General features: G+C 43.5%; 1 protein-coding gene across 2 annotated transcripts in view; it reads left to right on the forward strand.

The window, feature by feature from the left end:
- Positions 1-4,277: 4,277 nt before the first annotated feature.
- ALKBH8 (alkB homolog 8, tRNA methyltransferase) overlaps positions 4,278-12,094 on the forward strand; it is a 373,549-nt gene continuing 365,732 nt past the window's right edge. Inside the window, exon 1 of one of the 2 annotated variants that reach the window (XM_069202338.1) lies at positions 4,278-4,366. Coding sequence is in view for 1 of the 2 variants with exons in the window: in XM_069202337.1 (XP_069058438.1) it covers positions 4,594-4,595 (2 nt within the window). In the remaining variant the exon portion in view is untranslated. Of the gene's footprint in view, positions 4,367-4,489; positions 4,596-12,094 lie in introns of those variants that run through there. The other variant, XM_069202337.1, reaches the window with a different exon arrangement.

The raw sequence follows: 12,094 nt of genomic DNA on the forward strand, positions 1-12,094 counted from the left end.
ATGTTCGATTTTGCACTTCTATGTAAAGCTCTGTTTGCTGAGAGCCTTCATGACAATTATCTGTAATTATTTTTTTTAAACATTTGTAATAAATCTTTTAAACTATTCTGCTGATTGATCTACAACTCAGTTACTGAGTGGGCTCTTTTAATTATTTGACTGTATTTCTGACATTTTTGATGTGGTGGGAGGTGCCTTACCTCAAGATATATTGCCTTATGAAATTGAGATTTAACACCGCCTCCCATTCATCGAATTGTGGACCTTCTGTTAAGGTATATTATGGGGTGTCAAAATCACGGGGTCCCCGCGCCCACACCATCACACTTCAGAATTAAAAAAGAAAATGTTCTTCTGTGTTTTCCTAGCTGCTAATAACATATGTGTACAGTTGATTTACAGGTTGTTTACATTTTGTTGTGTGCTAGAAAAAAATGACACTCTGAAGCCTTCCTTTCATGCATCTAGTATGCAGCAAGATGGTTGCACAGCTCACTTTACAAAATCTTCTCATTTTGCAGTCAGAGAAAGAAAAGTAAATCCCAATCTCCATGTTAAAAGAAGAAGAAGCATTTTTTCAGAAGAGATAGTGTAACATTTGACCTCTATCATTGAACGCACCGCAAATGTGTCAACATAAAAACAAAATTGAAAGGCATCTTTATTGCTAATTCGCCTTCTGAACTTCAGCGTGTTAACAGACATTTGTGATTGATAAATTTGTAGTGCCAGAGATAAGTAGAACCAATCAATAAATCAGGATTTATAAAGCGCAGCTAATCATCCGATAGGGTAGCCAGGCGCTTGCAGGTCCCAGAGGCTTATTCGAACAGCCGGCCATTCGGAATTCCGGGAAGAAGGTGATGGTCCAGAGGTGTGTGAAGAGGATGTTCCAGGTTTTTGCTGTGCTGAGAGATTGAGCATCCTCCACTTCTGCTTCGGTATATGCGGGGATTATGGGCAATTAAAAGGGAGGCAGAGTGTAGCCTTCTCGACGGTTGGTGGAAGTTCAGGTGGTGATTAATGTATGCCAGTGTAAATGCCTGAGGTGGGGTGGGGTGTGATGTGGGTTCGTCGAGGGAAGGCAGAGGATGAGTCTGGCTTCAGCATTCTGTATGGTCTAAAGTCTCTTTAGGAGGTATGTGGTGATTCCTACGTAAAGGGCATTGCCGTAGTCAAGTCGGCTGGTGATGAGGGCCTGTGTCACGGTGCATCTTGTGTGTAGGGGTAGCCCCTTGAAGATCTTATGCAGCATTCACAAAGTGAGGAAGCAGGTGAGAGATGGCGTTGGCCTGTGATTTCATGGTGAGCTTGTTGTCGATGATTCCCAGGTTTCTGCCGGTGGTCAGAGGGAGTGGGTGTGAGACCTAGGTCTGATGACCACCTGCAGCCTATGTTGCTGCTGGAGCCAAAGATCAATACTTTCGTCCTTTCTGTGTTCAACTGCAGGCAGTTATTCTTTAGTCAGCGAGGCTTGTCATGCATCTGTGGAAGTTGGTTCTGGTGGTGGAATTGTCGCCATGAATGAATGAATCATTCATGGGTAGGAAACATTTTTTTAAAAATACTGTACGTGTGCTAGCATACCAGGTGAAAACACAAAAACTTGCAAGGAGTGCCTTACGAAGAAGAAACAAAAGAGTTCCCGGAAATCATGCACTCGTGGAAGAATACAAGGAGCCAATTGTAGAGGTGGAGGGCATACTCTGGTTGGAGTGCAAACATTATTATTAAAATTGCGACACTTAAATAGTGGGAAATAACATGTATTAAAAGGTTAAACTTAAATGTGTGCTTTGGGAAAAATGATCACCTTGGTGTCAGCCATAAAGTGGTTCGACATATTAATAAAATAACTGTCTAATGAAAATGTATTTTGTTTATTCATGATTAAAGGTACTGAAAGGTGAATATTTATATGTACTAAAAGGATTATTATATTTAAATGTGAAATTAAATATTTAATAAATATGGGCCAACATGAAGAGGCTTAAAGCTAATTCTACGTTTTAAAAAATCGTGTGCAATATTTTCCTGTCTCAACAGTTTCTAGAAGCTCAATGTTCATTGTTCACATGTTGCTGATCTCATAACATATTACAAGTATTTAGAGAAATAGATTCTAAGAACCCTGTGTGACTTGCTCACTGTTGAAAAGTTATGTTCTTATGTTGTAACATTTGTCTGTCTTCCTGGTGCGAGACAGTGTGTACCCAGGAACAATAGTCTTCAGTGCTCATGTATAGACTGCAACAATTGTAGGCTACTGCGGAAACTGGTGACTGCAGTGGGAGATGATGAGCCAATCATGAATGCAGAAAATGAAGAAAAGATACCTCAGAGAACGTGAAGGAAAGTTAATTGCCTCTGACCTAAACCACCACATAGACTGACCAATAGAGCTTAGCTAGTGGCTTTCCAGGACTATAACAAACTCAAGTGATGTAAGGGCAGTTCCCTTCAGTCCGTTGCTGTTCTCAGTTGTAGTGCAGAGTTCTACTTTCTAAGCTAGTGTAATGATGTGCTCTGTCTTTAGCTTTTTGTCATTGACAGTTCAGATGCATTAAGGCCAAACATTACTGAACTGTTCCCTATTATACCATTGCCCAATGAAGAAGACCAGAAGATGCTCCACTGATGAAGACATCCCTGCTTGCTGATCCATTTAGGAGCGGTATAACCAAATGTGCATTTGTCTTGCTTGCAGATTTTTATGTTTTCCCTCTTTAGAAACCCAACTGCTATTTTTGATTAGCACCATAGTAAGATGTTTTCCAAATTCATTTTTGGCTTCTTTTCTTTTTGCATGAAGCCCAAACATGCTTATCAAATTAGAGTAATAGTTAAGGATGTCACAATCTAAATTTGACAGTTTCATATGAATTGATTGTAAAAAATCCATCAGTGGTCACTAAATGTATTCTGAGTCTATCATTCATTTGCTATTGTTGTTATTCTGCATGGTGGTTCTTGAATGCTTAATGATAAATAATCAGTCTAGGTTAAGATTCTTCAGAAGATTTGGTCATCCTGTGTTATTCCTGTACTTATATCATTTGGTCTTGCGTCTGATTTTACGTGATTTTAGCATTGTTAATCTAGGGGCAATAAATGCTTGAACTTTACTAAACTGGTGTGGTGATTTATGGCCACATAGATCATTGTGCATACAAATAACTGTCTCCAATACTAAAAGTGATGTTTATTGATTTGATATTGTCAATGTTGATTGTTAGGATGGTATCTCAATCCCAAGTGAGTCTAAAGATTTTCTCGACCTCTAAGGGTAATTTATGGTTACCATATATGTGTTACCTTATATATAAATTATGAAAAGAAATATAAGGCTGGACACGCCCACACTCTCCAAGAAGGACAAAGACATGCTGGGCGGTGTAGTATCTTCCCAAGCCTGGTACCCGCTGAATGACTAGGCCACACACTGAGCTATAAATCACACATTTTTATTCCTCTACATGTACCTGTGAACGCCAACATTCTAAAGTGTGCTCTCATACATTATATTCCAGAGATTACGTCACACACTGATATGTGGAGTCCTCGGGGAGCCATAGAAGTTTTGTTCTCAATCATACAAGACACTACAGTAAAGGGAAAGCAAGCTAATGTGAGCTGCAAAACACAAAATCAGTGGTAAGAATGGGCGGAATACATTACTAAGCAAGCTTTCAACATGTTCCCAATATGTCTTTGGAACCAGGCTGCTCCACTGTCTGGTAGGCTTCGACCTAAAAAGAACTCAGAAGGGAGTCCTCAACTGCTAAGGGGTTAATGCGAGACCTATTGGCTTTGCCAAAGGCTCGAATTGCTTGCTATTTCTCCAGCAGCACGTGCTTATAAGAGTGTTCACGTTATCTTTGTCAATGGCTAAACGCAGAATATTAGGCTACTTAAAAGATAAAAATAACTATAAATGATGTTTCCCAAATAAAAAGAAGAGGATACTTTGGCTGTGTTAAATTGCTGACGAAATCATGCACACTTTATAATCATTTTTGAATCCTACTCTTAATCATGTAGCGTTGGCAGCTCTATTTTGAGACTACAACTCTGTGTGAAATGATTACTAAAAATTCTAAACCAGTACACCATAACTTCCTGTGGCTCTGGCCTTGCATACTTTACTGATTACAAGTTTCATGGAAAAATGCAACGCCACAAGCGGAACATCACTAACGCTGCGGATCCTGGAAGACGCTGCATTCTATGACGAACTTGCCGTGTCTTTGGACGCACTGGAATAGGTTAATGTGAGCACAGCACCATGGGAGTTGTAGTCTGCGCAGGCATCATGGGAGTTGTATTCACAGGACGTAGAGTCTAGCTGATGGCTGCCTCCTATAAGGTAATGTGCACAACTTCCGGGTTTGCATTGGAAACGTTAGCTTGGTTTTTCTACTTTTAAAAACGGACCCTGTGATTGTCGATTCTTTGATTAATTGGAAGTAATGTTAGCAGTGAACGCGGACCAGGCTTGGTTTGGAAATAGCTTTCCCACGAACTGGGGAAGACCTGTGTTGTGATTGTGTTTGGAATATATGCTCTTGTCACGCTTTCTGATCACAGTTATTGATGTAAGCTTGCTTACCATGGCACTTTTTGTCTGCTAACTTTCTGACACACAGACACTCTCTTTTGGTATTTTTAAACACTTATTTTTTACAGAAAATATAGAATTACATTTTATCTGCCACCCTTTAGAAATGGGCTTTTTTATTTACGGTGTGTTTGTAACTATCGTATTTATATTCTTAAGATTTACATCACTGTAAAGAGGATGCGAAGCCTTTGGACAGTTCTGCCGTTTTGGGCACAGCGCGTTGTATTTTAGGAACTCTACTATAAAAATCCCCATCCAGTATAGAGGTGTTTTGTTACCTAAAAACGTTAGGGCTGGAAGATGCGTGTAATACGACTTGTACGACCAAAGCTGCGACAGCAATTCTCCTTATCGAATAACAAGCAAAACTACATGTTAAAAATCTATCGTTGCTGAAAAAAATGCATGCAATTTACTAATAGTTTTTTATGTATGTCGTTTTTATTAAGATTTTATACCATACAGTATCGTACATGGCAACATTTTAAACCTGTACAGAGGAAAATCTTGAGAAAAATCAGGGGAATTTATTTTCCCTATTGACTTACATTAAAACAAAGGAAACTTTATGCGGGAGACAGAAAAAATAAACTATTTTAAGTTTAAAAAAACCTCTGAGTCTCCTTCCAGAATTGTGTCTGTTGGTATGTGTGCAATACATCTAGAATAAGAGCGGACCGGGGAGGCATAACCAGACCCTGAGGGGACCCTGGTCCGCATGCCTGAAGGGGACATGGCGATTCAGGCAGCAGGGATTGGGGGTTATTTGTTAGACTGCAGTTCCTTAAACACTTTACGTTGTAAGTATGGGCTCACAAATACCATTATGTGATGTACAGTACTTTTAGCAAAAAAATAAACCAGTCTGGCTGGCTCAAATTGTCAGATACGTTATAGGCAACTTGTCAGCTATGACTTCCTAAACTAAGGTACGCATGTTAGATTTTCAGTTTGCCTTGAATTGAACATTAGTGCCAGTCACAATTCTTCAACATATGCATAAAAGTGGACTATAGCTCACCCCACAGGACTTTTACCCTTTCATCTCATGCTGTTGGCTGTTTTTATGTATCATTCCACCCCCTAACGAGTGCAATGCAAGAAGGCCATTTTTTACATCTCAAAAGTACATTGAAACATCACACACTAAGTTCTTCACCTTATGGATGATTTTGTATGTAGAAAGCAATCTTTTTGTTGTTTTTTTTCTGTTCCCTGCAGAAGGTCATTTTAGTCATAACTCAGAAGTCAAGCGAGGTCTATTGGCTTTGCTATTGCACGTTCACAGTGGTGATTGGTTGTTAGCTAGCCGTAGACCATTTTGCTGTGGTGTCTTAGTTGGAGAATGGAAGAGTGCATCTTTTAACTGACCACCTTTATGATAGCGAGAGCAGAAATTGTGGATTTATGACCAAGAGCAGAAGCTGCACAGTAGCTGAATTTGTGTTCGGCTACCAGCCGGCAACGCGTATTATGACCGCTGGTGGTATACCGGCAGAAATCTGGCAGAACACTGCCGACGATCATGGCGGCAGACAGCGGTAAGGCGGCGCTGCTGACAGCAGCACCACCACACCAGCAAAACACCGCTGAGTGTATCATGGACAATGATACGGCCTGCCGGTGTTCTGCTGGCGGTGGCTGTTGCTGACAGCAGTGCCGAGGACCGTCTCCAGCTGAAGGACCCACTGCAAGCAGGTAAGTCGGGTTCTCCGACCGGAGAGTGGGGTGGGGGTGTTGTGTGTATGTGGGGGGGTGTATGTTTTGGGATGCGTGCATGTGGGTTTGAGTCGCATAGGATGCATGCGTGAATGAGTGATTGTGAGTGTTGTGTATTGTGAATGCATGTGTGTAACAAGGTATGTTGTGTGTTGCAGTGTTTTGGTATGTATGTCTGCATGCGTGGTTGGTGGTGGGTGTGCATGTGTGTATATGGGTGCGCGTGTGGGTGTGTATATGTGCGGGGGCAGGAGAAAGAGGGGGAGGTTGGTGAAGGACTCTGGGGAGGGGGCAGGGGAGACCCCTATCAGTGCCTGTGAAGGGATTCCCTGGCACTGATAGTGCCTGCCGCCATGGTTTTCGTAGCGGTAAGATTGGCACGAAAACCATGACGGTAGGCCGGGTCATAATCCTGAGGGTGGGATTGTGACGGCCGCCGGGCTGGAGATCGAAGTCTCCAGCCCAGCGGCTGTTACCACACTGGTGGTCGGTGTGTTAAAGTGGCGGTTTTGGATGGCAGTAACCACCATGGTCAAAATCCGTTTTTTTTTTTTTACCGCCGGCCTGTTGGCGGTATTACTGCCGCTTTAACACCAACCGCAAGGGTTGTAATGAGGGCCTAAGTGTACTGGAGGAAGACAGTAGCTGTAACTTAGGACCACAGGTTGTGAGCATATAAAGCTATTCTGAAATTTGTTTTCCTGTGTGCACATGAATGGGAGAGAGTTTCATAGAGCAAAGACTTGATTGTTCATGGCTCTTCCTTTCTACAGATTGAAAGCAGATTCTGTTAGGCTGTCCTCAGGTGCATGATCAGGTAGTAAGGTGTGAAGAGTTAGGAGACATAGTTGGTTGCATTATCATTAAGAGCTTTATGGGTGAGGCAAAGTGCTTTGAAGTCTAATCATATCTTGCTTGTAAGCCAATGCAGATATTTTTCTTCCTTCCATGATTTGATTAGAGCTCTGTAAACTTAAGTCTCCCTGCAAGTTTTCAGGTATTTTGAATTTTGTAAGGGATTTGGTAGACATACCCGGGTAAATGCTATTACAGTAATTGGGGTGAGTTAATATAACTGCAGGGGCAAGAGTTGACCATTGGTGTAAGGAGAGCAGAGGGAAAACAACACCAGGACATATAGCAGGTAGAAGTCAAAGTAGATGTTACAAAGGGAGGCATGAATACCTCGGGCTGCACATTCTCTGACCACAGCCTCCTCAAAATCTCATTACAGTGGGACATACGGCTGATGACGCTACCCACCTGGAAACTGTATTCTCCGGCATTGCAGGACATGGGTTCCAGTGATACCTTATACATCATTAATTACTTCATCGAAAATGAGGAACTGCCACTCTCACGGGGATTGAATGGGATACCTTTTAAGGTGTTCGCACGGGGGTTGAACATCAAAACTTCATGAAAGATAAGGACACACTGCGAGCTCAAGTCGTTGAGCGGCAGAGGTGCGGGCAGGGACCATTGGGCAAAAAGAGAATGAAGCGACCCCCATTCCACAGGGGACATAGGTAAGAGGTCGCTAGACTGGGGAAACGACTACGGGAAATATGTGTCAAGGCAGCCCGCAGAGGGAGATAGGGCTGTGCATGTATTGGTGTGGGTTCTGAGATTGGAGACCTCAAGGGTTCCCATGAGTACTATTATATCTCCAATGGGACAAGTGCTGAACACACAGCCCAGCATTAACCACATCTTTTTGATTATTACACCTCACTCTACAGAGAGAAGGGAGCTCAGATAGGCCCCACCCGTCAGGAGTTTCTAAACACCTTGCCTGTTTCACACTTATATCCCCTAAAGCATCACACCTTAGATGAGACGTTATCTGTGGAAGAGGTCTATCTTGCGATTGACCTGCTAGCACTTAATAAAAACCCTTGGATGGACGGATCCCAGTGGAATTCTAATCTGCATGTAGTGCTACCCTAGTGCCGAAACTACACAAGATGTTTCCCACCGAGAGATGAGGGCGCCCTTCCAGCATCTCTGCGAGAAGCACTGACTGTGGTCCTCCCCAAGTCAGCAAAAGATCCACTGGAGATGCAATTGTACACACCGCTCTTTCCTTTGATATTTAGAAGGCATTTGACACTTGCGGGTGGCCCTACTTGATGGAAATCATGAAGAGAATGAGACTATGTCCGAAGATAGGGTGGTGGATGCGCTATTTTACACTCTTCCAGTGGCCGGAGTGCAAACAGACAGAGTTCTCCACTGCATTTAGGATCCAGAGGCGCATAAGGCAGGGATGCCTGTTGTCACTGATCATTTGTGCACTGGCTATGAAGCCCCTTACATGCCTTTTTCGCTTGCAGGACCAGCAGTGGAGGATTCCGAGTGGTAATTCCTGGGAAATCATCTCGCTGTATGTCGATGACACATCAGTTTAGCTCAAGGCCTTGGACCTCTGGGAAGTAATGGAGGTGTTAGACAACTTTGCCAGGACCTCAGGCCTGTAGCTGAACAGGGTGATTCCTGTCTGTTCCCCATGTGACACCTCATGCAGGGGGAGCAGGAAGCACTGCCCATCTTGGCGATGGACTGGCACCCCAACACCTTCCGCTACTTGGGTGTGAACATTTACCACTCTAACGACGATCTCATATAAGGGAACCTGGGGCTGGTTGTAGCAAGTATGCACAATTCATTGGCATTGTGGAATTCCCTGCCCTGGTCACCGATTGGCAGGGTAGTGATAGCTAAGATGCTGGTGCTACCCTACTTACTGTATTACTTTGCAGCGCTCCCAGGTAGTCTCCCCTGGGGTTTCTTTAGTGAAATGGACTCTCCAATCTAATCTGTGAGTCCGGCCGTAACACAGTGGCATGCGATAAAATATATGCCCCCCCACCCACCCACCTGGAAAATGGCAGTGTAGGAGCACCAACTTATGAGCTTTACTGTGGCAGCCAAATTGAGGTGGCCGATGCACTGGCTTTCAGACACTCCTAATCCAGAACAGGTGGTTGTGAAGAGGGACCTAGGGGACTACACAATAACGAGCTGGTTGATGGCTCCATGGATGGTGGTGCTGCACCCCAGCCAGTTGACCATGACCGCCAAGCGTTGCTGGCACAGATATGTCCATCTGAAGCACTGCCAGCCGCCATACTCGACGAATCTTCCAATATGGGCTCTGACGACACTTTACAAAGTGCTAGGTACCATAATATCGGACCATGGTGAGACACCAGCCTTACTGTGCCGGTAGACCTCTGTGCGCATAAAACTCTCAACTTTGCCAGAACGTTTGGCAAAATATGGCCTTGTAGAGGGCTAATTTCTGTCTTAATGCACGCTTTTGGTGCTACTGGGTGTCTCTGGGCACCTGAACGCCTGGAGCTGGTCCCCTCAAGTTCCTGCAGGCCCTGCTCACTCAAGGGAATGACAGACGTGCTATTACGTGCTGTACAAGGCACTATTAGACATATATTGTGGACTTTCCCATGCTCAGAGACAAATGGACGACTGCAGTAGGTCAGGAACTTACAAACAGACAGTGAACCATTGCACTTGAGGAGGTTTGCAAAGTGTCTAGAAACCCTCATTTCAAGTGCACTCAATTTAACTACCTGCACCAAACTTACTTAACACCCGTGCACATTCACTGCATATTCCGGACCATGGGTCCCCCGATGCCCAGCCTTGGAGGCAGACTTTTATCATATGGTGTGGTCCTGCCTCATTAGTGGGAGCTTCTGTCAGACTGTAGTGGCAACGCCATCAGACCTTAGAGAATATTACCTGCTTATCCCTTGCGATGCATACTGGGCATCACCACATGCCTGTGCAAGAGCTTTAGATTCATAGAACTGGTATGTGTTGGAGAAACAATGCATTTACATGGCCTGAAAGTTTCCAGAAACCACACCTACAGAATTGTGGCTACAGGATCTGCCTAAATGGGTGACAGCCGAAGTTACAAAGTGACACTCGTTGCTGGGGGCAAGAGCAGCAACCCACCACAATGGGACGCATGCTTAGAAAAGGTGGCAGCCAAGACAGATGATAGGGCCCCTGTGAGAGACACCTTAGCCATTCGGTTCCATGGAGTAACTAAGCCACAGGTTAGAAATTCCAGCTGCATACGTGGCACACTCCGATTGTGCATTCTCAGACTCCTGCAGTCTGTTGCCCTGAGACCACCCCCACTCCTAATCGCCCACCCCCATGTTGCAGGTCCATGGCAGCAAAGTCATCATCCTCATATTGGCCATCCAATTTTACCCCCCAGCTTCCTCAATTAAAGTTGAAGTATAATGATGTTTTATCACTGTTTTCCCAGAGGGTGTGGGCTGTCTCCAAAGAACCATGATATGAAAGTTTAAGCCCCTGTTGAGCGATTTTTCACACTCCCTGTCAACATAAGTTTCTAGATAATGGACACAGATAGATGCGCAAAGGGAGAGCATGGGTTGCAGGAGGGCGCACACACAACTGGCGCAAGCATGCAGTATTGCTATGATGGTGTTGAAGACGCTAATGTCACCCCCGGACTGTTTGCTGGTTGTGCCCTTTGGGTGCTTCGGACTCTATGCAACACTAATTCATTTTGCTTGTATTGAGTATCAGTGAAAATGAAAACTGTCAATAAAGAACTGCATGTAAAAAACACATTGGGGGTTATTACAACTTTGGAGGAGGTGTTAATCTGTCCCAAAAGTGACGGATATACCACCAGCCGTATTACAAGTTCCATAGGATATAATGGACTCGTAATACGGCTGGTGGTATATCCGTCACTTTACCGTCACTTTTGGGACGGATTAACACCTCCTCCAAAGTTGTAATAACCCCCATAGTGGGAGTCATGAAGGGTCCTATGAGTTTTCTTTTGTAAAGTCTTGGCCCTGTGGATGAGTACTTTGCACAAAGGTCAGTTGATTTAAATCACATCAAGTGAAGAGCCTGATCTTCAGGTTCCTACACAATCTCAAATTCTTGCTTTCCAAATGAGTATAAATAGATAGAGTATTCTGGAAGAGGGTGACTTGTACCCTAAAAGCACAACCACCAAGTTTGGTCTTTTCAAAACAAGGAACTATTAGATATCTCTGAGAACGAGAGCCGGTGAGGGGTTGGAAGTGGATCTTGAATTATGAGATATCATCAATTGCAGTGGGGTTTGATTTGTGATTAAACCTAGTTTAAATTGATGATGGCATGTAATATTTATTGTCTACCTGTAAAATGCTGTTAATTCAAAGATCAAAGTTTTTGAGACCATTTGTCAAATTGTAATTTAGTATATTCAAATAGTCTCTCACATTTAGATATACCTCAAATGGGGCACTTTTCGAATGGCTACTAATTTGTACCGGATAGATTATGTGCTTGTATCAGTGGGGAACTCACAACACCAGTGATTTCAGAGTACTGGAAACAAGGTAGTGACTATTTCCCTCTTTAAGTGGAGTTTATTCATTATAAGCCACTAGAACAATTATTCTTCCTTTCTCTTTGTCTTATTTCAGAATCTTTGTATCCTGTGGGGCCAATAAACGTTAGTAAAACTGTAGGAGTTTCAAGTTGCCGTACATCTATGTTGAGCCCTTGACTGATTTGCGTATCATTAGCGCCGGTCTGTAATTGCACAGAGAGGCTGAAATGAATGAAATGGAATACTCCAGGGTGATTACCAAAGTTAGAGATTCATTCAAGCATGTATAGTCATCACCTTTTTTTGTGTGAAGGGCCCAGATCTATGCTGAAACATGTTTCCTAGGCCCAATG

The sequence above is a fragment of the Pleurodeles waltl genome, chromosome 8 (genome assembly GCF_031143425.1).
Source record: "Pleurodeles waltl isolate 20211129_DDA chromosome 8, aPleWal1.hap1.20221129, whole genome shotgun sequence".
NCBI classification, from domain to species: domain Eukaryota; kingdom Metazoa; phylum Chordata; class Amphibia; order Caudata; family Salamandridae; genus Pleurodeles; species Pleurodeles waltl.